General features: G+C 42.4%; 1 protein-coding gene across 2 annotated transcripts; it reads left to right on the top strand.

Moving 5' to 3' along the window:
- On the top strand, positions 1-26,238 carry STK17A (serine/threonine kinase 17a). Of its 2 annotated transcripts, XM_058677943.1 has the most exons (8): positions 1-292; positions 7,423-7,635; positions 10,940-11,084; positions 23,192-23,318; positions 24,769-24,817; positions 24,902-25,081; positions 25,588-25,703; positions 25,788-26,238. In XM_058677943.1, the coding sequence occupies exons 1-8, from the start codon at positions 90-92 to the stop codon at positions 25,895-25,897; spliced, it is 1,143 nt and encodes a 380-aa protein (XP_058533926.1). In that variant the 5' UTR covers positions 1-89; the 3' UTR covers positions 25,898-26,238. The 2 variants fall into 2 exon arrangements, with proteins under 2 accessions (XP_058533926.1, XP_004582405.2); XM_004582348.3 differs by having other exon boundaries at positions 25,588-26,238.
- The last annotated feature ends 1,688 nt before the right edge of the window (positions 26,239-27,926 follow it).

The raw sequence follows: 27,926 nt of genomic DNA, 5'->3' as shown, positions 1-27,926 counted from the left end.
ACGAGGCAGGGGTAGGCGGGCCCGTTACCGGCTGCTGCTCTGGGCGAGCCGGGCGGCCGGAGAGGAAGCGCGGCCACCCCGCACACACCATGATTCCCCTGGAGAAGCCGAGCAGCGGGGATTCGTCGTCGGCCGCTGCTTCCTCGGGCTCGGGCCGGGGCGGCCGGGGGCAGAGCGCGGCACGCCGGCCGCCGCCCCAGGCCCGCGGGCTGCTGACGGAGATCCGCGCTGCCGTCCGCACCGACCCCTTCCAGGACAGCTACAGCCTGAGTCCAGGCCGGGAACTGGGCAGGTGAGCGCGCCGGCGAGGCCCCCGGGCGCGGAGACGTCGCGGACGCCGATAAGTGTGCGGGGGCTGGAGGTGGCGCCGCTGGGGCCGATAAGGCGCGCGTGGTGACTTTTGGCAAGAAGCCTGGGTGCTGGCGACGACCACGACGTGGCTCTCCCCTTCCCGGCCGTGGTGGGGGTTGGGGGACAGCCCTGCAGGGTTTGGCCCGAGTTTTGGGAAAGCCTCCGGGCACAGGTAGAAACAATTAGGCTGCCCCTGGTGTGCTGGCTGGGCGCCTGGCACCTGCCGCCCCTCGCGCCCTTCAACACCTGCGAGTGGTAATTTTCACGAGCGAGGAGTGTGAGCCGCGCGTCGTAACGCTTAATGAGATGGGGCCAGCAGCTGCTACAGCTTCCCTCGCTCCGGTGCTGCTAACGTCTGCCAGCCACCTGCTGACGGCAACCCTTTCGTTTCCTTGATGGGTTTTGTGTTAGTGCTAACTTTTACACCCTGTTGCCCGAGGTTTCAAATTGAGTGCATGGGTAGGCCCTTTTCTCCATCTTCCTACTTTGTAAACCGGCTATCGCCTTCTCTGCCCTGTCCCACCTTCTTTCTCAAGGAGGCTAGATAGCTTACACCTGGCTCTTTCTCAAGAAGTAAAAGGTGGTGGCGCTTTGGGGTGCCGAGCGAGCCTATGCCGAGGCCCCGTGGAGTTGGAAGGTTGTCGTTTTCAGTGAGAGTGGTTTGAAGAAGTTGTCGGATGCGCTGGCCTGGGGCCAGACCCGGCTGCTGGCCCTGGGAAGAGTGACTGGGGCGCCCAGCCTCGGTTTCCCTCGCGGACCTCCTGGACGGGTGCCGGGCGCGCCGTGCTGGTGAGACGCACACCGGGAGCCATGGCACAGCGATTGTTCGCTCCTCCTGCAAACATTTGTCCTAGTTGCAAAAGGGCTGACTCCCCGTTGTAATGGGAAAGGGCCTGACAGCTTTGCGCAGGCGTTGGAGGCGATGATAAAGTAGACGTTTTACAATTTAGGTGACTTTTAGAAACACGGTGTTTTTGTTAGTGGAGAGGAGGTGTTCTAACTTAAAAAAATGTTTTGTTACGGAGTTGACAAAAGGTAAAACGTCTTTCAGGAACTAGATAGACTTACTTCACCTGGCTGGGCACTCATTGGCTCTGTGCACAGTGTAACTGCGACACCAGACAGTGCGCTGCGGACTCCGTGAGGTATTCTAACTTGTCCAAATTCCCAACGTTCTGAAGCAACCCTGGTTACCTGCAAAGGAAAAACAACACTGTCCCATTATTTGATTGGATTGTCTGGCTTCATTCCATAAAAGGAAGGCTAACATCGCAGACCGGGAGCGGAAACGTGTCCAGGTGGCAAGCGCTGTCCTGAGTAGACTAAATGATTTAATATGAAAAATTGATTGTACCCTACCAGGTACTAGCTCATCCAAGAATGTCTCTTTAAACGTTTGTTTTATGCTGTGTTTTAAAAATTAGTCTGCCTGTAACTTACTTGGTGAAGCTTTTGATGTCTTCTATGTGCTTTTTCTTACATACACATTTCTTTGTAAAAGGAATAAATGCACAGGAACAAACGGTGCAGTTAGATTGTGGATTAAAAAAGCAAGATTGATGTGTTCCCTTTTTGTTTTCTTCATTTCAAAGGAGTTGGATGCAAGGATTAAGGACATTAGCCCGGGAGTAGGCCTGTGGTTGCTGGTTCTCACAGATGATGTAAGGCTGAGTGCATTACCTAACAGCCTGACGAGTAGAGGACAGCGACAGCCCTGGGCTGCCTCGGTCAGAACTCAGCATGTCAGCGTTCTTATTCCTCATGGAAAAAGGAGAACCTGGACAATCACAAAATGTGCCTCTCCCTGGCTAATAGTCTCTTGCAAAACTCAGATATTGCTAAGAATTTTGCTTCCTAAGACTTCCAGTTTTGTGTATAAGCCGCCCTTGTTGAAGATTTATAAATCTTATCAGCCTGTTATGGTTTTAACTAATTGAATGTGTATGTGTCTTTTTTTCTGCTCAGAAAATTTGCCAGTCTTTCCAACTGTTAATTCTGGTTGCGTTTCTGACAGAACTGTAATTGAATCTCATGCTGACATGTAGCTTAGAAATTTAACTGTGCTGTGTTTCAGTAGTATGGGAGGAAAAGCTAAAGATTCCCTCAGTTGGGTCTGTGGTCTCTTCTGAAAAGGTGGAGGGAATTTGAAAAGTTAACCATTCAAGCAGCTTCATTGCTTTTAGGCAGGATTTTATTAGCGACCTAAAGCTTTTGAAAAGATGGCTGTTGCAAAGGGAATTTTTAAAGTGCTCCATATTGATTCCAGAATAATGGTAGGATGTGAGGGTGATCATTTTTAAACTTTTTAAAGAGAGGCACTTTCTTTCATGGCTCTAGGAGAGGCCATAGCAGCCTACATGGAAGTAAATGTATGATGTGAAACTTTAACTGCTTCAAGTCTGACTTGTTCTTCCCGGGACTCATTACCTTTTTGCGTCAGGATGTGTGCCAGTGGAAAGAAACCACATTAGTGATTCCATTACCGAGGCGAGCAGAAATGACCTGGGATACTGAGAATTTTTTTTTTTCATGTTGATTCCCTTGAGTTTGTTGGTAGTATAGGAAGAGAAAGATGTTCCCGTAAATTTAAAATTGTATTTATTTCACATGAAATGATAAGATATGTGTTTGTATTATCAGTCCTCAACTTTAACTTTTTTAAAGATTCATAAAGTCAGAACATCATTAGCTTTTCCCTGTGGGACGAGTTCTAAATTACATTTCTTGGCTGCAGCTGGTATTTCAGCCCTGTATAAGCTCCGTAGTCTCATAGGCGATGCCCAGACTCACCACAAGGCAGTTTGGAAAGCCCCGTTTTTCAGACAAGAAAATCACAATAGAGATTGAGTCTTGAGAGAGGTATCATGTCACCATAGATGCTTTTCCAAGAATAATCTACAGCCCATCCTGGGACTAATACAGTGTCCCACAGCTTTGATGAGAGGATGTTACAGAAATCATTGTCTTGTTTTTGGACAGAAGTTATTTAAGGTATCTTAGCAGTTAGATCTGTTAGCAGCCAATTCTGGGGCTCCCTGTTGCTCTGGGTACTCGAAGAGTTGGCTGTGGGTGAGCGGGTGAGCAGTTGATACTTAGGAAGGCGGGTGACTGCTATCAGATGCTTCCCAAAGGCAGTCAGGTTTAATTGGGAATAGTTGGAATCTAAAATGTTACAGGTAAAATCTTTACATAAATTTGAAGACCCAGTAAACTTGGTTCTTTTCGTGCCTAAATGTTATGAAATCTGATCAGTGAATCAAATGTTGTAGAAAGTTCCGTAGTTCTAGTTACTGAACTGCCTTTTAAGGCAAATATGAAAGAATTAGATTGAGGGAATTTAATGCATCATGGTGAGTTCAAGTTAGATTGCCTTCAGAACACTTGACTCCTTTTGCACACATAAATATTAGTGTGGCAGTGGGGGTGAGGGGAGGAGGGAGGAAGAGAGGGAGACATCTTTCACCTACTTGTTCTGTTCCCCAGATGCTTACAACAGCCAACAGGCCAGGATGAAGCCAGGAGCTCATCCGGTTTCCCACTTGTGTGGCAGAAACCAAAATACCTGGGCCACAACCTGCTGTCGCCTTGGCGCGTTATTATTAGGGGCTGAAGCAGAGGTGTCCAGTCCAGCCCCTCTGCCACGCGATGTGGCACCCCGAGAGGCACCCTGATTAGATGGAACTTTGTGACACATCAGACATCGCCCCAGTGAAACTAAACAAATATTCTACTTGTGTGTAGACTCTGCAAGGTGTCCCCATCTGTGACACATCCATCACTGTGTCCTTTATGTGCAAGGTGACATGCCCCTAGAAAATGTTACGATGGACTGAAGAGTAGAACTCTGAGCAATGAAGCCCCGCACAAAGGTGGTCCCAGATGGTCACTGGCGTGGAAGGACCCCTGCAGGGCAGTGTTGTGGTTCTCAACGGAACGAGTGTGGAGTGTGCTGGCAGACGGCTCGGAGCGGAGGCTTTGTCGTCTGTCCAGGGTCCTCGAGTGTGTAGGCTGGCTGTGTGTACGCACAGCTCTCTGCCGATCACTGGTCTCTCAGGCTAGCTCTTAGGTAGCATTTTACTACACAGCGCTCTGCAAGTTTGAGTTTTAGGTGTGGCAGTGGTAAACATTTGTGTGTTTAATGTGGGAGGGTTTTGAGAGCCATTCCACTGAGTCGTGTCTAATTTACCAAGAACATCATCGCCATCAATTATATGTTGAAGCTTTAATTCAGATCAGTATTTTACAAATTAAACTTTCACTTTTGAGACTTCTGACATAGATATGAAAAATATTACTAGTGATTTTTTTCTTTTTAAATGAGTCCAGAGATCATGAGGAAGCTTTTAGAACCCATTGGAGGTGTTAGCCTACTGTTGCGGGATAAAATGTTAGTCTGTGATGAAGATGACTTCCGTCTCTGCAGTAACTGAACAGAAGCATAGTGAGCTGAACAGTCATGCTGGGTGGGTTGTTATCAAACTGAAGAGTGATAGATCTGTTGTTGCCAAAGATCTGCCATTCATTTCTAATGATAATAAATGCAGAAGACATAAAGAATATGTTTTTGCTGCTTGGAAAGAATTGGTACCCAGTGTATCAACTATCTAGATGGTGACCCAAGACCTAGAAGGTAGAATGTAACAGCAAATTAAAGCCTGGCATTTATTTTCTATAAAGATATTTTAAAATATTATATGAGGTTGTTGGCTTGATAACAACTCAAGGGGGGAAAATCTGGCTAATTATTTACCAGCCAATATGAAATATGTAAAACTTTTTTTAAGCAAGTATTAGGTTGTATTATGCCAAAAGCAACAAGATAACAATCATGTACCACTTTTAAAATGGAATAGTTGCTTCCAATTTGGTTGAAACATTTATGGATGAACCATAAAAATGAAGGGGCCCAAAAATTCCTGTGGGGATGAGAAATGGAGGGAGTGGCACGTACCAGCTCCTGCTTGCTACCTTCCATCCTGAGGGTGCCTCTCAAAGAGTGGCCTCACTTGTATGTTGCTCAGCAGAGAATTCGGACCGTAGCCTTTTAGGGGAGGTCAGCTTTAGGCCATGAAAACCTTGTCAAAACAGTGTGCGGGGCAGGCAGCCTAGTGAAGACGCGCAGGCCTGTGCTCGCTTGCCGGGGCAGCTGCAGCTCGTGACACGCATTGTCGACATACACTTGGCCCTTCATATCTGTGTGTTCTGCATTCGAATTCAACAGGAGATTGAAAAGAATAAAAATTGAAATTGTGAGGAATGTATGCATACAGTTTTTCTTTATTCCCCACGCAATATGCTATAGCAAATAGTGTCTTATTATTATAAATTATATTGGGTCTCAAAAGTAATTGATGATTTAAAAATATAGAAGATAGTAGAAGTTAAATGCAGATACTATGCTATATAAGGGACTTTAGTATCCAAACATTCTGGAGCCGAAAGAGGAGTCCGGCAGCCACTACCCCACCAGCTCTCCCCATCACATTCACAAGTGTGGCCAAACTGTACCTGAATTCTCACTTGTGAGGTAAATATTATCTGTCTCCCATTGTAAAGGGAAGAAAAATGAGACTGAAAGAGGTTAGATTGCCTGCGGCTGTACGTTGGGTGTCTACTGAGAGGTTCAAGCCCACTTCTGTGTATTCCAAAGAGCTTACTTTTGATCCATATGCTCTAGTGATTTTCATATTGGAGTTACTAGTTTACTGACAAATGATAGTTGTATATCATAATGCTTGTTGTATCTGTAGGAAAATAAAAATTTCAGCTGATGCTGTGTTGCATAAATGAGATTATTTCATAATTTTTTTCATTTTTTAAGTTTTTATTGGAAAGGCAAATTTACCGAGAGAAGGAAAATCAGAGAGCTCCCATCCACTGGTTTACTTTTCAGATAACTTCAGATGGCTGGAGCTGAGTCGACCCAAAGCCAGGCACCAGGGTTCTGTTCTGGGTCTCCCACGCAGGTGCAGGAGCCCAAGGCTCTCAGCCATCCTCCTCTGCCGTCTCAGGCCATAAGCAGGGATGTGGATGGGAAGTGGAGGAACATCAGCCAGCGCCCATATGGGATGCCAGTGCTTGCAGATGGAGGACCAGCCCATGGAGCAATAGCACTGGCCCAAATTGTTGTACAATTTTAGATGGTACTATTCCTTAGAGTTCGTGTCAATGAAATTCATTTTACTGAGAAAGCTGGTGACCAGCTGCTACCAGAAAGTCAAACAACTTTTATCAAAACTCGAGAGGCAGGGGAAGGGAGCTACTGTCTACTAGTCCACTCCCCAAATGCCCAGATGGCTTCAGTGAGGCCGTGACCAGCGCTCAGCGCTCCAGCCCAGGCCAGTGGCCTGTGTGAGTGACAGGGACCCAGTTACCTGCCCCCTCACTGCTGCCGCCAGGGCTGGGATCAGGTTTTGAAGCCAGATATCAGACCCAGTCATTAACACACCCACTCCCTCAAATGGCTTTTTAAAGATTTAAATCATTCTATGTGTGAGTGTGCAAAAGCTTAGCTGTATATATAATGGTGCAGAACGTACTGACTTTAATGTTTGGGCATTGATTTCATCCATTTTGCACTGCTATGCCACAGACTGGGAAAGTTTTAAAGCACACACATTTAATTGGTTCATGGTTCTGGACACAGGGAATTCTAAGATCAAGGTGCCATATATGGCAAAGGCCTGCTTGCTCCATCAATTCAAAGCTGAAGATAAAAGGCCAGGAACGCCTCTGTAGAGGGAGGAGCCCAAAGGCTCCTTTGATCCGCCACCCACTCCTGTGATGACATTAACCCGGTCGTGGGGATGAAGTGTCTAATACAGAAACTTCAGCAGGCACATGCAAAACACAGCAGTTAATTCTACATTTAAAAAAATGAATTTTGATTAGAAAATTATTTTGCTAAAACCTGTATATACAGCCTTTGTAAATTGCTAAATGATCTTGCTACTTTTGTGAGTAAGCTGAATTTGAGTATCTACTGGTGTGTATTCAGAAATTTCTATTTCAATTTATCATCTTGGAAAAGTTGTCAACACTAAACAGTGGATGTTTTTGTTTAATTCTTAGGGGGAAATTTGCAGTGGTGAGGAAATGCATACAGAAAGATTCTGGAAAGGAATTTGCAGCTAAGTTCATGAGAAAAAGGAGAAAAGGCCAAGACTGCCGGATGGAAATAATTCATGAAATCGCCGTTCTTGAACTAGCCCAGGATAATCCGCGGGTCGTTAATTTGCATGAAGTTTATGAGACGGCCTCCGAGATGATCCTGGTTCTGGAATAGTAAGTATTGCCAGCCTGCGATGGAGCGGGCTTGGCTGGCTGTGTCCTCTCCAGGACGCCGTGGCTGTGATGCTGCCGCGGCCCGTGGTGTGGGGCGCTCCCCCGTCATCACCCTCATGCGCTGCTCTCACTGACTTGGCCTGTTCTGAGATTACAGGAAAACAAGTGCAAGCTTTTTAAATTTCTGTTCTTTAAAATTCTTAATTCTCTTTACATTTTTACTTAGAAACATTCTTAGAAAGGTGATACCATAATATTACTAAATTAAAAGATCTAATCCCTTACTTGTTTTATAATCCCCTATTTGTGGTGAATCTTTTATTTTAGAGACCATACTCTTGGTCTTACAGAGAGGTCCAGTTTGGAAAACAAAGGACAATTCTTTTTCCTGAAGATACCCTGTTTTCCTCTCTGCATTTCCTGCTTAAGAAAAAGGTTGATAAATACATTAAACCCCTTCGTATGTCAATAAACACAAAATGAAAAGCCAGAGAAAAATGCAAAGTGACTAAGATTTCTTTCGTGTGTATCATACATACCTGGATCTTACAGATACACACAACACATGAAGCTCCAAAGTCAGTGTGGAGGACGTCATCACACACACGTTAACTCTTCCCATCTAACTACCGAGTCTCGTAGTTTAAAATGTAAATACAAGATGCCACCTTTCCCATATTAATGTAACGTGATATTGAGACATCGCATTTTGGTGTAACCTTTCTGGAAGACAATATGATATATGCACCTAAGCTTTAAAAAATAATTTTCTAGCCCACAATTTCACTTTCTTATATTTTTCTCACAGAGAACTATGAAGCAGTGTTCCAAGCATGTGCAACTTTTGTTTGATAGAATTGAAGAGCACTTGTTCATGTTTTAATTGCATGATTTCCTTTATAGGAATTAATTCTGAAGCAATAATAAAACATGAACATGAGAAGCACAGAGGTGTTTGCCACAATGTGTTTTTAATTTATAATGGTAGAAATACTCCAAAGATGGTGGAATGGTGAATTATGAATTATATCTCAGCTTTTTTTTCCTCGAACTGCTTTAGGAATCTTATGAAGCCCCGTTTATGTGGGTTTTTGTGTTTTAATTTATTTTGGAGAGATCAGAGTGAAATCAAAAGTTAATCTGAAATATTGCTTTCTGATGAAAATCATCTTGTCCATTGCCACAAAACCTGTTTTTTTTTTTTTTTAAGACTTTTTTTTATTTAATTTTTTTATTTGGAAAGCAGATTATTTTACAGAGAGTAGAAGACAGAGAGGTACCTTCCGTTCTCTGGTTTGCTCCCCTGGCCATAGTGGCCGGAGCTGAGCCAGCCCTAAGCCAGGCACCAGGAGTCTGTTCCAGGCACCCCACGTGGATGCAGTGGGCATGGGCCATCCTCTGCTATTTTGCCAAGCAATCAGCAGAAAGCTGGATCAAAAGTGCCGTAGCCGGGACACAAACAGGCACCACAGTACGGGATGCCGGTGCTTGTAGGCGGATTAGTTGGCTGGCCCCCCTTTGTGGTGTTTCTAAGTCAGATGTATAACCTCTGAGAATGTTGGCTCCTCCTCTGAGTACTGTTTTCCCTGTCTTTCCAATATTTCAATGTTTCATCCTAAAATTTCCTTTCCTCGGCTTTGGTTTTCAACTGTCTGCTTCTCTATTGTTTTACTTCTTAAAGGACAGTGAATTTGTAACTCTGCTCACCTTCCAATCAATTTTATTCTGTCTCATTGATCCATTCATCTCTTTACATACCAATAATCCACTTACTCTTCAAGCCGATGCCATCTGCCCTTCTGAAATTTTCATAAGGTCATCAGCCCTGTTTGCCTGGATCAATTGCCTCATTGTAATATTCACTCTACCTCTTTTCTTATGAAACACTTGCTATTGTATATTCTTTGTTAAAATTAGGTTTTTCCTTACTTTTCATAGCCATATTTTAAAAATATGTTCTCTTAGAGCTTTCTGTCCTTGGAAAGGATCTCAGAGCTCCATCCATACTGTTATTATCCTACATACTTGTTTTTATGGATCAACCTGGATGAAGATCAACTGTCTTTGTGACTTTATTACTTACAGGCCGATTCTTTCAAATAACCCGCCCTCTCCTAAACTTCAGCTCTCCCCCGTGTCTGTCTATCCAAATGCGACTCTGAGCAGTTAGTGTCACTGTTCCTTCATTGTCTTCTTAATGCCTATTTTTCTTCGGTTTCCCATTTCCTCTGATCTCTCCACATACTTCATTGCTGCCCTTCATTCCTTGATCCCCTTGAGCACATACATAATGAATGACCAAGTGTTCCACAGAAACTTCTTCCATAGCTTCTCAGCAGATCACCCTGGCATCAAATCTAGGTCATCTCTCCTGTTACTGTTCAGTAACCTCCATGTGGTACTCTCTTCCTCTTACTTCAGTGTCTTTGGTGACTCTCCAGTGATGAGTTTTTTTTAGAACCAAAATCAGGGTTATTTAGCAAAATCTTTTGCATTCTGTGAGTTTGAAGCAGTACTGAGATAGCAGAATTCCGAGCCCTGTCAATAGATGGTTGTTAGGGAAACAGGCAGGTTAAAATCACTTTGTCAGCTACTCATTTCTGAAGGACCTGCATGTGCAGTAGAGACTAACGGAGAACAGGAAAGCAGAAGTAGCATACCCCTTCCCTCTAGAGGCTTAGTTGGCTGAAGGAGACAGATCTAAATGCTTAGAGCAAATGCCGACGTCTTACTAGAAATTGTTAGTTGCTCTTGAATATAAAGTATAATAGCTACACAAAGGTGCTTCTACATGCTCGTAAACATGTAATCTAAAGGAAAGTTTATTTTGATGAAAAAGTAATTTTGTAATCCATGCAGTTTTGGCATAATATGAACTTTCACCGAACTTACCGAGTTCAGGAACTCCCCTCCCCCCACCACTAGGACTGAAAAGTTTCGTTCCATTGTCGTCTCCTTGACGTGTTTATAACCACTCTTGCTTTAGTTGACCCACAAGTGTGCCTTTTAAAATCATTAGTTTTCACAAGTTTGAACATGATGTGCCCTGAGCCACTTTGAGTTTGGATTTACAGTTTTTATCCAGTTTGGAAATTTGTTAAAGCCATTTTGCTTTGATCATCCTGTTCATCAATTAGAGACGTGGGGTGCGTCACGGTGCCTGTCCAGCTGCTTGGCACCGAGCTGGCTCAGCTCCTACTGTGGTTCCTGCTAACCTCCAGTACCGCCAGGCTGTGGTTGCTCCTTAGCTGATTCTTCACTGCTTCCCGCCGAGTTACACTTCCTTTAATTTGTTCCTGTTTAGTGCTGCTGGAGGTGAAATCTTTGACCAGTGTGTTGCAGACAGAGACGAAGCCTTCAGCGAGAAAGATGTTCAGAGACTCATGCGGCAGATTTTAGAAGGTGTGCACTTCCTACACACTCACCATGTGGTTCATCTGGATTTGAAGGTAAGACTTGAATTCTTTATAATTTTGAGGTCGCTAAAGAATGACATTCTGAATGTTAAGTATTTAACAATGATTTAGTCAAACTTACATGACCTCTGTTTTCTTAAATCACAAGGATATTAGAATTGAATCTTGATTCTTTTCCTCTAGCCCTTAATTTTATCAGGGAAGATCGTGTACATGTGTGCCCACAGAAAGAGAAGTGCAGTGCCAGGGAAATACCATCAGGATATTGATGGGCAAGTGAAGCTTCTTTAGTAGAGTTTAATACTTGAACTATTAACCCTTTAAAAGGGTGTTAAGTAAGTAGAGAACAATAAGAGAAAATTATGTCACAAAAATTAAGAATATATGTGACTTTCTTGGGAAAATAATAAGTAATTTCATTGGAATTGAGACATTGAGTGGAGATTTAAACTTAAAAAATGACAGATTCTGTGGTTTTCAGATGTTTCTATGGGTTTCAGTTATCTGAACAGTAATATCTGGTGTTTTGGGCAAAGTGGACAGCAATAAATGTGAGAATTGGCGCCATCAGAGGCAGATGGAAGGAATGGGAAGAGGGAAGAGAAAAAAAGAACAGTGCACCTGTTATGGTTCTTCCAAGTGACCAAAACAGCGACTGAAACTAGATTAAGCATGAAGCAAATTGTCTTGACTAAGCCTGAAAGTCCCTGGAAAATTCTAGTTTCAAGTATGATGGTTTTCATGGCTCAGAATGCAGTGAGGACTTGGGACTTGTTCCAGCAGTTAGCTCTGCCTTCTCAGAAGGGCAAGAACATGCTGGTAAGTGGATGGTGCCATGTTAGCCTCACTGCTGCCCAGAGCTTCAGAGGGACAGGGCTGCTTTCTGTTCATAGAACTTCCGGGAGTGACTCTGGTTAGACCAGCTTGGACCTAGCAGGAAGTGTGCTAGTGAGGTGCAAGTGTCTGGCCTGTGCTGGTGTCATATGCTCCAACCCTGATAGGTAAACTCCCGCTCCATCTTGACTTGGAACTGTTAGGGACAAAGTGAGAGATTCTCCAACTAGGAGCACAGGTTGTTCAGGAAACAAATGGCAAATGTCCATTTTAAGTATTCTTTCAAGTGACTGTGATAGGAAAGGTTCCACTTTCCCATCAAGCCCTGGGACAGATGTGGAAAAATTAAATAGTCCCCAAATACAGAACAGGGCTCACTGACTTTAGTTCCTGGTGTTTAAAAAGGGCCCAACGCTGTAGCCTAGCAGCTAAAATCCTCACACGCGCTGGGATCCAATACAGGTGCCGGTTCTAATCCCATCCAGCTCCCTACTTGTGGCCTGGGAAAGCAGTTGATGACGGCCCAAAGCCTTGGGACCCTGCACCCACTTGGGAGAACCAGAGGCTTTTGGGCTCCTGGCTTTGGGTAGGCTGAGCTCCAGCTACTGTGACCACTTGGGGAGTGAATCATCAGACGGAAGGTCATCCTCTCTGTCTTTCCTCCTCTTTGTATATCTATCATTCCAATAAAAATAAATAAATCCTTAAACAAAACAAAACAAAACAAGAACAAAAACAACAGCCATGTGTGCCTGAAGAAACAGAAAGTTAGGAAGCCTGTAGTCCGGGACCTCCCGAAGGCTTTGTCGCCTGAGCTGCACCCTGCTGTCTCCATTGGCTCCCCATGTCCCTTGAGCTCTGCTGCAGGGCCTCTGGCAGACAGCAGGTGCTCCAGGACAGTGCTGCTCAGACTCTGACAGGCACCAGAGTTACCTCAAAGGGCTTGTTAAAGCAAATTGCTGGGCCACAAGCCTAGCATTTCTGGCTGAGGGCAGAGCCAGGCAATGCTTATGTTTCAGGTCCAGGCCATGACACCTTCTGTGTAAGTCACAGCACTTAGTGTAATCTGTGGTTGGCTTCTGAAACAACCTTGGTGATGTCCTAGTCGGAATTAAGTGGAAGGTTAATACAGGTGCTTTTTAATTGTGACATCTTACAGAATAAAGACAGTTTGGAAGCTTTCTTGTTCATTCCTCGGAGACCAAGTGAAATTCCTTTTTTGAATTGATTTCTTTAGTATTGTAACCAAAGTGCAGAATCGCGACATAGCAGTTAGGCACACGATAGTTACGTGGCTTTTTTATTTCCTCAAGGCAAGCATGGACATGTATGTGACTACATGTAGTCCCAGGATGTTAACACTGGGTTGGCCTAATGTCAGTGCTGGAGGTGAAGGTCACCTGTTTGAAACCCTGCAAGGCTCATGTAGTCAACTTTTTTCCCTTCAGTCCTATACATAAGTAGCACAAAGATGCTTGCACCAAGAAATTTCCACCTATGCTTCCTTCCCGCAGACACACCAGGAGTAGATGAGTTCAGCTGGCCAGACTTCACAGGACCTGCGCGAAGAGGTCTTTTTAATATTAGTTATGCAGAAGAATTCCCAGAAGACATGGCTATGCTATAACTTTTTTATGTATACTTTTATGCTTTTAACTTGGTAAAATCTTTAGTGTCAGTTTTATTGGTTTTATGACATAAACAAGACTTCTAGGAACAGAATCACAATGTAAACGATATTGTACTTGTAGGAAATGAGTCTTCCGTTTATGACGGCACAACCTGTGACCATTATTCATGAACTAATTAGGTAGCAGATCAGACAGGTGGCAACACTATGTGTCATGGATCTTTGATGTTACTTGAAGGCAGTCAAAGGTGAATATTAAGTTCTTGACTACCAGGTTCAACTGTGTGTTTACACAAGGAAATTATACCCCTTTCTCCTCAAATCTGTGTTGTGTGTGTGTGTATTCCTTTTTCTAGAAGATCCTTGTACAGAAATTTTTTTACAAATGTAATAGAGGGCTGGATGATGATGAGCCTTTGGTAAACTAGACTCTTCCTGTTTGCGAGACCCAGAGGAGCTGGAAGACAGGTGGTCCAGTGCACTCAGACCCAGAGGAGCAGGAAGACAGGTGGTCCAGTGCACTGAGACCCAGAGGAGCTGGGAGACAGGTGGCCCAGTGCACTCAGACCCAGAGGAGCAGGAAGACAGGTGGTCCAGTGCACTGAGACCCAGAGGGGCTGGAAGACAGGTGGTTCAGTGCACTGAGACCCAGAGGAGCAGGAAAACAGGTGGTCCAGTGCACTGAGACCCAGAGGAGCTGGAAGACAGGTGGTCCAGTGCACTCAGACCCTGAGGAGCTGGGAGACAGGTGGTCCAGTGCACTCAGACCCAGAGGAGCAGGAAAACAGGTGGCCCAGTGCACTGAGACCCAGAGGAGCCCGAAGACAGGTGGTCCAGTGCGCTCAGACCCAGAGGAGCTGGAAGACAGGTGGTCCAGTGCGCTCAGCTGTCCTACTCTGCCTGCTTGCACTCCTCATGTGCGGTCAGATGCATCTCTAAGTGAACTGCTTAGAGGATGCAGATGGGCTTGGGTAGCAGCACTGCAGAAGGAAGTGGTTTCTACCAAAAGGTCGCCTCAGGCTGACACAAGCGCAGACCTTTAGTAGCCATCTGTCCCATGAGAATTTGTGCTTAGAATGTTGACCCTCAGTCTCAAAAAGAACTTGAAAGATGAAAACTGAAATGATTTTGTCACACTGCTTCAAAGTCAAATATATTTTCCTATGTCGGCAACGCCCGCTTCGCCACGTACCCCGAGCCGAGCGGAGGGGTAGGGTTACAAACAGACAACACATAAGACAACACGCAGTGGGTCACTCTTGTACATAGAATGCTCAGTTTATTCCAAGTATCCTGCATCTTTTATAGTCTGCTTAGTCCCTCCCAGTATTATCCCAATGTTCAAGCAACACCTAAGCTCCCCTGAGGGCATCTTAACAAAAGGAAAGTAAGGAAGAGGGAACTTGCAGTCAAGCCAGGGGCTAAATGCATCAGGCCAAGATTTCCCACTGCATTACCTCTTAGAAACAAGCTAAGCTGTGGAGTTAACCCTTGGGAGACCGGGGCCTACATGTCTCCCTTTTTTTTCTTTTAATGGACGCCTGTCTTAGGTTGTCTAGCAGTCAGTTGACGCCTTACCCGTCATGGGGAGCCCCACCCGGGGCATGTGGGATCCCTGTCTTAGGTTGGTCGTCAGCTCTGCCAGATCTTACCCGTCTCTGGCTGCCCATCACACCATGCTCAACCAAACTTGAGTGCTAGGGTTTTCCACAGCTAAAGCCATCATGGTTTGTCAAATGATGACCTCCCGGGCTTGTTACCTGAGTAGGCGGCAGAGAAGAGGAAACAATACTGCAATCATGGCCAGGATCATCAGTCCCAAGGCTACGACTCCCTTCCATTCCTAAAACATCCATGCTGCCAGTCTAATGCCGTTAGAACAACTTTCCCTGACGTGAGGGGTACCCAGGTCTTAACAATGTGCAAGTATTGTTGAAAACACTAACATTTAACAATCTCATAGTGCTAAGATGTTACATGTATACAAGACAGTTTAACCAGGAACCAGAGACCCTAAATGCCTATCATCCCATCTGCCTGTTACATTTCCAAACAGAAAAATGGACCCCAAAAGTTTTTAGGGAAAAGGGGTGGCGTCATCCGTTCTTAACTACTTCCCGCTGAGAGGGGGCGCCTTGGGGGAAACAGCAGCAATAGGGGGGTCCATGTAGTAGTTCCTGATAGAAGGCAGAAGTCGTCAGGTGTTTGTTGTACATCATGGCACTTGAAAGGCTTCTCTGTTGAAGTCCTGAGTAGTAAGTCCATTTGAATACATTCGAAACTATTCAGCTGAACAGGCTTTGTAGGTCCTGAGAAAACAGAAACAGACATGCCTCTCCAAAAGCTTAATTGTGTATCCATACATTATTTTCAAAAGGAGTTAGCTTAGCAATTCACATTTATGAATATTTTCATCTATAAGCCAATTAAGTTAGACTACATAGCTTTCCACATAAACATATACATCAGGTAACACATATTATAAAACAAAACCCGCTTTTGTAACAGCTACTTGAGAATTCTTTTAAGTGTGTTAAAGTTACCAATTGTTTAGAATTACATTTTGCTTTCAATAATCTGAATAAACCATACCTATGGTTTACTATTAAACTTTAGCATTCCTATATTTTAATTCCGCGAAAAATCTGTGAAAATTGAAGATTATAGGTTAACTTATCTCATTTCTGGTTAAGAAATTCCAGGCTCAGAGATAGAAGTTAATTCTAATGCTTAAAATATTAGACTAACAGAGTTGCCTCTATAAAGAAAACACACAACAGAAAATGCACGTTTGGCTGTAGTGCAGACAACAAATGACATGTATGTCAGAGGAATGATTCACCAAAGACTCTCAGCCAAGTAACACACAGAAAATTCTTTAAGAAGTAACAGCTGTGGATTTAGGAGTCTATAAAAGTGTAGGTTCATAAATGCCCAAGAATAGCAAAGAGAAACTATGATTAAGGGAAAATCCACTTGTTTAAAATATTAAAATGTTAACAGGACTGAGATTACTGAGATAGTAATTCTAGAAAGAACAAAACTAAAAGTCTCAAAATAGTTATTTTGTGACTTACAGTTGGCACATGGCCTGCTTTTATTAGCGGAGGACTGATCAAAAATGGCCCTCCCAAAAAATCCTGTCCAGACTGTCAGAGCACTTTGTCTCAATGATCTTTCCACAGTGTTGCTATGGAGTTTTGCATCATTAACCTCTCCACCCTGCCATGTGCATGAGTAAGTGTGGAGTAGAAGCTGGGATCTTTCCACTGGAAATTTAAATTGAATCACCAACCATTCCAACATAAGTATATTACATGAAGGAAAGGGATAAAAACATTCCTAAAACAATCCCCCCCAATGAATGTAGGTAAGATTATTAACCTAGTTGTCTCCTCCAAACCTGGATTTTAATAAATTAATCTACTAAAACTTTCATTGCCTAACAAAATGTTCCTTAAATTCAGTTTGATAGTGATCTTAGTCACCAAATCAGAAATCAGTAGCATGTTGAGTAGATTTTTTTTCAGAGATGAAGTTACCAAGATAAATAAAAGGATCCCCATAAAGCAAGGCAGTTAAGGTTTTTGAAGGACCTCCTTATATCCTCTAGTTAAGAGCTGTCTGCACGTTTCCTGTTAATTCTGTAATCACCTCTCTCTTGCCTGACTTCCTCCTTTCTCTCCCTACCATCCAAGACTCGTCTATTTTAAATAGAATGAGCTATTGTGTGCATGCTGCTTAGCAAGAACTGAGTTCACTAAAATGGGTTTAACTAAATTGGAAATGCTGAAATACTTCTCTCTGTTTCTGGCAAATAGTCGTAAGTTGAAAGTAGGTGTGTTTATCCAGTAAAGAACTGATGAACGATTTTAATCTTACAGCTTTATTTAGAAGAATGTCAGTTTTTAAAAATAGGTGTGGCCACCGCAGAAGAGAACTAATAGGAATTATTCTGATTTTATGAGAAATGTTTCTTTTAACAATATTTCAACTGTTTAATAACTTAATTTTTAAAGAAAGTTTGAGTTACAAATCGTAGATACATGTGGCTAGGCTTAGATTTCTAAGGCGATTAAATGTGAATAATTTGATTGCAGTAAGTTGGGATTTAGGGCATTGATAGCAAAGCAGTTGGCTTTGTCATGGTAACAGGAATGCAGGACTGAAAAGTGTGAAGAAAATAAAAGGAGAAAACACCTAAAGTATTTTTAAGGGGACAAATAGTATTTAAGAACATTCAGAGAAGCTGCATAGTTCCTATTTGCCACATGGTGTTTGCGTGTACCAGAAGGGGCAAAGCTGGTCAGTGATGCGTGCCTGTCTCTGAGCCAAACTTCCCAACCTTTGACATTTGATTATCCTGGACTGTCCTGGACTTTAGTATCATACTGAAACTAAAATTCCCCTGGAAAGACTGGGGGACTCACAGTCACGGTGCAGCATAGGTTTGAGTTTGTTTCCCCTTACAGCCAAAGAGATAGAAGTTAAAGAAAATGTGGCCTGCCTCTGCTATTGCAGATTTGCCGCTGGCAGCTTGCTCGGGCCACGGGGCTATCACTGCTGCTTTGCCCTCTCCCCGCCTCACCCCTCAGACAGATGTCATGCCTGGCCCCTGCTTAACACTGGCCTCTCTACCTCCCGAGGCCTTTTGCTTTCTCTTACAGTTGTATGCATGGGTACATACCACCACCTGTCTCCCTATGAGTTCCTCACAGCACTGACTGAAAACTACCTGACGTTCTAGCACTCGTCTCTATTTGTCCCCATTGGAACATAAGGTTCTAAGAGAGGAGTCTGTTTTGTGAACATAGCTCAGAAAACAATCGCTAAAAATTTGCTTGCTGAATAATAGCTATTTTTAAGAGTTCACTCACATAGCTCCTCTGATTTTTCAAGGCGAAGGCAATCCTTATGTATTTATTTTTATTTTTTCATTTTTTTAATTAAATTTATTCATTAATTACATTGTGTTGTAATTTCATAGGAACTGGGATTCTCCCCACACTTCCCCACACCCTCCCCCCATGGTGGGTTCCACCACCCTGTTGCATAACCATAGTTCAAGTTCAGTTGAGATTCCCTCTTAGGAAGCATATGCGAAGCATAGAGTCCAGCATCTTATAGTCCAGTCAAGTCCAACTACTTATTGGGGAGACCCTCTCTGGTCTGAGGGCAGAGCCAGCAGAGTATCATCCTAGTCAATTAAAAGCACTAACACATTATCAGCAACAATTAACATCGTTATGGAATTAATTGACATGGTATTGAGCAGCCAACATGTTAGAAATAAATGCGATTTCTTAACCACATTCTGTGACCACCCCATTCACATTTCCATTTTAGTTTATATACTACATGACATAACATCCATAACATAACATTTTATGTATAACATCATATCTTCTTAAATTAAGGCGAACATGTGGTATCTAACCCTTTGGGATTGGCTCATTTCCCTTAGCATTATGGTTTCCAGTTTGGCCCATTTGGCCACAAAGAACTGCATTTTGTTTTTTTTAATAGCTGAGTAGTATTCCATGGAGTAGATGAACCATAGCTTTCTTATCCAATCCTCTGCTGATGGGCATTTTGGTTGCTTCCATGTTTTTGCAATTACTGATTGTGCGGCTATGAACATAGGAGTGCATGTTGGTTTCTCGTAAAACAGGCGTTGTGGATATATTCCTAGGAGTGCTGTAGCTGGGTCATACGGTATGTCGATTTTGAGTTGTTTGAATATTCTCCATATTGATTTCCATAGAGGCTGTACCAGGCTGCAGCCCCACCAGCAATGGAGTAGGGTACCCTTTTCCCCGCAACCTCACCAACAAGTGTTGTTGGTGTTTTTCATGTGGGCCACTCTTACTGGCGTTAGGTGGTACCTCATTGATGTTTTAATTTGGATTTCCCTTATTGCCAGGGAACTTGAGCATTTTTTCATATGTTTGTTTGCCATTTGGGATTGTTCCTTTGTGAAATGTCTGCCCATTTCCCATGCCCATTTCTTGAGCAGCTTGTTTGTTTTGGTGTTTTGGCTGTTTTGTAGTTCTTTGTATATTCTGGAGATTAGCCCTCTATCACCTACGTAGTGCGCAAAGATCTTCTCCCATTCTGTGGGCTGCTTTTTTACTTGATTGTTTCCTTTGCTGTGCAGAAGCTTCTTAGTTTGATGAGGTCCCATTTGTTTATTCTGGTCTTGATTTCTATTGCTTTTGGAGTCCTTTTTAGGAAGTAGGGACCTACCCCTAGATCTTGCAGAGTATTTCCAACATTTTCTTCCAAAAGTTTGAAGGTTTCTGGATGTAGGTTTAGATCTTTTATCCATTTAGATTTGATCTTGGTGTATGGTGAGAGATGTGGGTCTATCTTTTTGTTTCTACAGACTATCAATTAGTTGTCCCAACAGCATTTATTGAACAGACCTACCCATTTGCCAGGATTATCGTTTGTCCTTTTGTCAAAGATTATTTGGCTGTATCTGTGTGGGTTCCCGTCTGGTGTTTCTATTCTGCTCCATTGATCTTCCTCTCTATCTTTGTGCCAGTACCAGGCTGTTTTGATAACCACTGCCTTATAGTATGTCCAGAGGTCTGGAACTGTGATTCCCCCTGCTAACTTCCTGTTCTTCAGGATGGTTCTTGCTATTTGTGGTTTTTTGTGTTTCCAGATGAACCTTTGGATCATTGTTTCCAGTTCCATGAAGAATGTTTTGGGCAATTTGATTGGAATTGCGTTGAATGTATATATTGCCTTTGGCAGTATAGACATTTTATCCTTATGTATTTATTGCTTGAGTGTGTACTTCTGTCATGACTCAATACCTAACAGTTGAGTCCAATAGATCCTTCTCTTTCCTAATTATGAGCTCTTTGGCTAAAGAGGTTTCTTATTATTAATATTTACATGTTTATAATTCCTAAAATAGAAATAAATTGACGGGAAGGTAAGATTTATTTTATCTGAAAGGCAGAGAGACGGAGAAAAAGATCTTCCATCTGCTGGTTCACTTCCCAAATGGCTATAATAGCAAAGGCTTGGCCAGGTTGAAGCCAGGAGTCTGCAATGCCACCCATGGTGGCACATAAGTGGCAGACACCCAAGCGATTGGCCATCTTCCAGTGCCTTCCCAGGCTCATTAGCAGGGAGCTGCATCAGAAGTGGAACACACAATACCTGCCCCCACTGAGACCATTTTTAAAATAAGAACACTTTGTCTGTTTTTTAAATTGGCTTTTTACATTGTTAACATGTTATGGTGTACTCACTACTACCCCAGGTCTTCTCATAAAGTTGACAACACTCTGAGCACAGAACAGAAAACAAGTGTGTGATACTGCAAAATGCACATTGAGATCAATAGCACTAAGTCAGGGACACCCAGCCTGTAATGGGTCTAGTGGGTTAAGTGGGAACCAGACCTGTCAGGGTTTCCTGTTCCACATCCAGCAGTACAGAGGTTACCCACGTGCAGTGGGAAGCTACTGAAGGGTTAATGCAAGGGGATGACCACTTATTTATGTTTGCATTTACAGTAAGATCTTTCCTTGCTATGTAGGCAGAATAGCACTTATTAGTATAAGGCAAATAAGCAAGAAATGATGGCAAACTGTATTTTCTGTAGTTGGAGAGCAGACATCTGGAAGTGCTTAGGATTTTAAGTTGGGATATATGGTGACATGGGGGAGGAGCAAGGAAGACAGGATGACCAGAGTGACTCTTGGATGTTCCCTCCTATGCTAATGAATGATGGTAGCACTCACTAAGATGTCGCTCATTGGCAGGAGGGAAACTGTGAGTCTGGTTTGGCTCTTGTTGAATGCGAGGTGTTTTTTTTTTTTTTAGACATCAAAGGAGGGAAATTAAGTAAATCATCAGCTGAAGAGGTCTTGAAGAGATAAAATGTTGAGTCATAAGGTCAAGGTGGTATTTAAGCCTTGAGTTTAAATTGATTGTGCAAGGTAAGAGTGTAGGTTGAGAAAAGGGCCTCAAGATTAAGCCGTGAGAAACCCAGCATTCAGTGGGAAAGTTAGAAAAGCAGCAGGCTGAGAGACGGAGGAAAAGCCAGAGCAGTATTGTGTCACGGAGCCAAAGCCTGTTGACAAGGCAGGGATGGGCAGCAGTGTCAAAAACTGTTAACATAGCTGTCGAGAGGGAAGCGCAGGGATCCTCTGCATTGTATGGCTTGCTGTAATGGAACACGAGGACAAAAATCAGATGAAGTAGTGAAAAAAAAGAGGAAATCTGAACATTCATTTACACATCAAGGGAACCGCACAATAATGAAGTAGAGAATTAAGTTAATAGACAAGGGGATAAGTTTGCTGGCTACCAGGTGTTGGGGAACAGAAAGAAGCCAGCCACTTAGTCCTCCATGGAAGGATGGAGAAGTCAGGGAGGACTCCTTAGAGTTGGTGCTTTACTGAGACTCACCATGCATGGAGTGATGAAAATAAATCGTCAGAGAAGGGGAGAAGAGGAGAAAACTTCCTAAGCAAAGAACAAACATGAGATTTGAGGGTTTCAGACGGAGTTGGAATGCAGATTGCCTACTGAATAGTGACGCAAGATTAACCTTGAAAAGGAGGCAGTAATCAGCTCCCAGCATCCTCTGGGTGCTGTATTAAGGTATCAGCTATCAGCACCAATGCTTTCTAGTGTAAGAAGACAGGAAGGACAGACTGTTTCTGAAGAAGAAAAAAATTAGTCTCATATTTAAAAAACTAGTGAATTGTATTTTGTTCATAATAAAGCTGCTTGTCTTTTTATGTGAAAGTATCTTGGGTTATTTTCATTGGGTGAAAATGACTCCAGGGATAGAGGAATCTTACTGAGTCCAGTAGGCCTTGCCATATAGATCCAATTCTCCATTCTTTGTGTAAGAGCACATCTGTCAAAAGACAACAACCATACAAAGCATAGAGCAAAGGCAGCCTGACATTACGGGAAAGAACAGCCATCTCCGTCTGCTGCATGCTTGGGTTTGGCATCTGTGGAATTAACCAGTCGCAGAGTGAAACTATTCAAGATGTACTGAACCTGTACAGAGGCTTTTTTTTCTTGTTATTTCTAGAATATAAGAACTCATCATACAGCATTTACTTATTATATATGTGTGTGTCATTATATACGTGTATAGCTTAAAGTATATGGGAGAATATGACATACAGGTGGTGGCTGCGCATTTTACAAGGGACTTGAATGAAGCTTCCCCTGGGGAATCCTGGAGCCAGTTTCTCGTGGCTAAAGAAGTCACCGTATTCTGTATAGTAGAATATAAGGTGGGGAAAACTACAGTGAGTTGTCAAGGGGAGAAATAATAAAAAGCCCAAACTTGTAAGAATAGTAAGATTTGGGGGATGGATACTGACCAGGCTTTGGAGAAGTTGAGCTTTGAGGGAACATCAGGGAGTAAGTGCTGGCTGGACAGATTTGAGCACATCGGAGACAGTTTGTAAGTCATTTGGCTTTTATCTTACAATAGGAATAACCACATGTTTGTAAGTTGGGGAAGAGTTGGTATAAGGAAGGATATTGAAAAATGAGAGATGAGGTATTTAGCAAATGATCGCTAACAAATTTCTCAGTGTGAACCTAGCAGGTGCAATTTTTGCTTCTTGAGCTACAAATGATGTGCCCTTAATCTGAGCTGTATTACTTGGGCATTATTTTTCAGCCACAAAATATCCTGTTGACAAGTGAATCTCCACTGGGTGACATCAAGATAGTTGACTTTGGACTTTCAAGGATAGTGAAGAACAGCGAAGAGCTCCGGGAAATTATGGGCACCCCCGAGTACGTGGGTAAGTATTCCTGAGAGTGCCACGTGTTTGTGTTGAGGGTGACGGGTCATCTCACATGTGGCGTGGTGTATAGTGGGTCCAGTCAGCTGATACTGCAATTTCACAAGAAATTGATTCATTTGGATTAAACTAAAAAATGCTCAGTTCATAAGAGAACAAGGTGCAAAATGCTGATCCTCCTGCACCTCTGAGGGTGAGGAGGTTAGTTCTGTAAAAAAGGGGAGAGGACTTTTAAAACATTGAACTTTTTGTGAAACTGAGGATTTTGAACAAGGAAGTTTATTGATGTTCTGGTTGTGATGAATGTTATGATGGAAGCATGGAATGGAGAGGGCGTCCATGTGGGTCACGTGAGGTGGTCAAGTCGTGGCACAATGAAAAGGCTTAAACTTGAAGGTCAGTACCATAGGTCTGTCTTGGGTAGAAAAAGCAGTGCTATCATTTTATTTGGTAAACTAAAAACTGAGACCAAGAAATTAACGCTGTAGAACAATTTAAAAATTGTGAGCAGGGATGAGAGTAACAGTTGAATTTTGCTGAGATGACATTTGGGAATGATGAAGCTTGGGTCTGGGTCTGCAGAGGAGGCAGTTCCTTAGCTGAGGGTGCTTAGATGCCAGGCCTTGTGGGTCTTGGGCACAGGGTGGAGGTCACCCAGGGTAAGGGCAGCCCTGGAAGAGGACAACAGCAGCAAGGCAAGGAGCAGAGAAGGCTGTGGTCTGAGCCTCGTCACCCCTAGGTAGGTGCGAAATGGACAAACTCCATTGAGGGGTACAGAGGACGGGGCAGAGCCAGGCTGCTTTCAGAGAGTAGGGTAAAACGTGTAGTGCTTGAAGGAGCTGAGAATTTACAAAAGAGAATTTCAGAGAGCGTGCAAAGGCAGAAGATGGGTTGAAGGAAATAATTAGCAGTGATAGTATGGAAAGTAATTCATAGTTTTCAAAGTCCTGTGTTTTAAAGCAGATCCTTTAGTGCAAAGTACTATAAGCAGAGAGAAACACCCTTGAAAACTGTTTATTTTGTTATGGGTTACAATACTTGATTTTCAGTATAGTTGCTGATAGGCACTATGACCACTAAGAACATCTAGAAATGTGACTTCACTGTTGTTGCTTTTTAGGGCAAGCAACAGCCACAAGGCCTAGCCAATTTTGACATGTAGCATTACATACTTGAAAAAATACAGAAAACTGCAGAATGAAGGGTGTTGAGCTAAAATATCAAAATGGTAACAGTTACCTTGAATGCCTTCTTTAGTGTCTTATGGTTGATTTTGGTAACTTCCAAGTTTTCTACCAAGAGCCTTTTCCACCTCATAAACAGGAGTGTCTTCTGTATTAAACAATAACAAAAAGCACTGACTGCAGCCTGCAGTAGAATGTAATGCAGAAAGTGAAGCAGCCGGTGTGTTTTAAGGAAACCAAATGCTTTGTTCTGTTTCCGCCCCCAGCTCCCGAGGTTCTCAGTTACGATCCCATCAGCATGGCAACAGATATGTGGTAAGAGCTCCCCATGAAAATTTATCAAGTTGGTTCTGAGAAATACAATGTGATGTTAACTCTCTTCACCTTCTCTCTCTCTAGGAGCATTGGAGTGTTAACATATGTCATGCTTACGGGAATATCACCTTTCCTAGGTGATGACAAGCAAGAAACATTCTTGAACATTTCACAGATGAATTTAAGCTATTCTGAGGAAGAATTCGATACTGTGTCTGAGTCAGCTATTGACTTCATTAAGAAACTTTTAGTTAAGAAACCTGAGTAAGTATTGATTAATACAGATCTGTCACTTTTTTAGTTCTCTGCTCCCAACAAGAAGGTAGATGAACCAAAATACCAAAATGATTTTAAACTAGATGAAAGCCTCGGCTTCATACATGTTTAGGGAGAAGTGGCAAAATGAAACAGCTTTTAGAAAATATGAACTATACTTGATGACAAGATTCGATATTAGTGAAACCACACTGCAGATATGTCATGCAGTGAATGATGTATATAATGGGGCTGATTTAACGGCAGCTCATCCTCAGCAGAGATTTTCCTTCTATGTCTCATGTAAAACATGTTTCCACATTAAAGGAAATTATACCCAGCATCCAAAATATCTAGTTTTATTGAAACCACAAGATTTTTGTCAGTTCTTCCTGAAATATAAAGCAGTAAGTCCAGTAACTTATGTTTATTTTTTTGTTTTCTAAAAGAAAGTATGCTGTAATTTTTAGCTGAAGTCGGACTGTTTGAAGTGTAAAATGTGTGTCTTTGCATAGAGATCGATCCAGTGCTGCAGAATGCCTGAAACATCCGTGGCTGACACAGAGCCAAGTTCAAGGTCCCGGTGTGAGAGTCAAAGGGGCATCGGAGGAAGCAAACGCCCTCCACCAAGGTGATTCTGGGCCCGACACTGGCTCAGAGACCGAGGAACCAGTGGTGACGGAAGAGTTAACTGTAGTTACTTCATATACTTTAGGACAATGCAGACAGTCTGAAAAAGAGAAAATGGAGCAAAAGGCCATTTCAAAGCGATTTAAATTTGAGGAACCTTTGCTGCAGGAAATCCCAGGAGAATTCATCTACTGAGCCGTGTTTCCCTTTAGAACCTTAAGATTTCTACATTGAAAATGTTGTTATTTATGGACCTTTGGCCAGACGGTACATAATCTAATGAAAGTGGATGGATGACCAGGCATCACTGGGGACAAAAACTTTGTCAAACTTGTGGAGTTAAGTGAATCCAGCCAGATTTCTAAATTTGCCAAGTAGGAGGCTTCACAGGTAAAATTGTCTGTTTCAATGTTATTTTTAAGGAGTGAGATATTTGCACCTTTAATACTGCATCCTGTTTCTCCAGAATGAGAATTTGTATTTAACAATATTTGTTTTCACTTTCCTTAAAAATCTAAGTAAAAGTGCCAAAAGTATGCTTATCTCCTTTGTATTATTCATATGTGTGGCTATATCTGTATAGACACATGTTGGTATCTTCACTAAAATTGATACTTTTCCACTTCGGATTTTTCTTGGGAAGATTTTAAGTACAAATTCTTCTAAGTATTTTGAGAATTAGTATCAAACTATTAATGTATATTCTGTCTTTTTATAATTTTTTTTTTTACTGGTTTATATTGACTTGATTTGACTTCTGCTGGGTCCAATATTTGTAACCTGCTGGTGAAAATCCCTGGCTGATTTTCTGTTAGGCAGTAATTTTTTCACCTCTGAGAAAGGTTACAATAATTTGTATAAAATTAAAAACTGCCGTAGCCATTTCCTCTCAGCACAGCACGCTCATCTGCTCACTGTCATGGACTACACCCCATCTCTCCTCCCATGCTTGTCACCCAGCTGTCGTCACTGGCTGCTGTGTGATCTGATTCACACTGTAATTGGCTTTATTAGTAAAAAGATGCTATTCTATTATTTTTATTCCCACGATGATAAAATCTCAAGCACAGGAGGAAGAGAGAAAGTACATTCATTCTGGCCAGGGAGCCATGTTCACTTCAGCCTTCAGCTCTTAAAAGGTCAAAACCATTTTAAACCTTCACTTTGTCCATAAAAATTCCAACACTGGATACTTGGGGCCTTTGAGAAATCTTTCGAAAGGACCCAAAAGAAAGAATATAGTCAACTAAGTTAGATTTAGAATCGAATGTTTCTACTTTTCTCACTTCCTATTTCCCATGTATTTTAAATATGATATTCTACTCTAAAAAATAAATAACAAACTACTGTTAAAAGGTCAGACAACCTGACTACTTTCCTTTATAAATGACTTACCTCTTCAAAAAAAAGAGAGTTGAATGTTTCAATTATATCCAGGCCCCACCTTGAATAGTAAACTCCTGTTACAAAGATGGAAATGCGGAAGTGTATACTCTCACTGTTGAAGCGTGTGCAGTGTATTTGAGGAGGTGTAAACAGCTGTCTGGTCTTGCCCAGCTCAGCATGTTTTATGCAGAGTTAGACAAAATGCACTGGGCAGATCAGATGAGGAGACGGCACTGTTTTAAACGCAAGTTGACTTTAGAAAGTTTCTGAAAAGTTAGCATATCTAAGTAAGCTCTTAGAAGGGACCAGAAAATTCTATCACAGTGGCAATTTAGAGCCTCAGGTAGTTAAATGTGGTGCAAATTTGTTGTTTCTCTGACAAAAATAGGGAAGAGGGGGAAAAAACCCCTATTGAGTGATACGTGTACTTGATAAATTTGTCGTTTTAAGATCAGTTCAAATCTTACATTTTTTAAAAAAAAAATTAGATGGGACACACATAATACATCTAATAAAATTACCATGTTTGTGAAGAAAGTTTTCTGTTGATTCACTGTCTATCCTCAGCTGCCTTTTTGTACCTTAAATTTTGAGCTTTATGGTGGTTTTAAGCCCTTCAGCCTATCCTTGTAAATACATATTGGTATTTTCTTTTTGTGTAATAAACAGCACGATGAAGACCCTCCCACCACTAGGCCAAGTAATCTATACCAGACAGCTACTTCCCTCTAAATCTATTACCACTTTGCTTTCAATTTCCACATGATCAAGGACTATCCGTACAGTTTATAAATGCAGTATTGATGTTATAATTTGCTTTCAGTGTGATGAGCACTTG

This window comes from Ochotona princeps, chromosome 20 (genome assembly GCF_030435755.1).
Source record: "Ochotona princeps isolate mOchPri1 chromosome 20, mOchPri1.hap1, whole genome shotgun sequence".
Classification (NCBI taxonomy): Eukaryota; Metazoa; Chordata; class Mammalia; order Lagomorpha; family Ochotonidae; genus Ochotona; species Ochotona princeps.
This window is presented reverse-complemented; position numbering and strand designations above follow the sequence as displayed.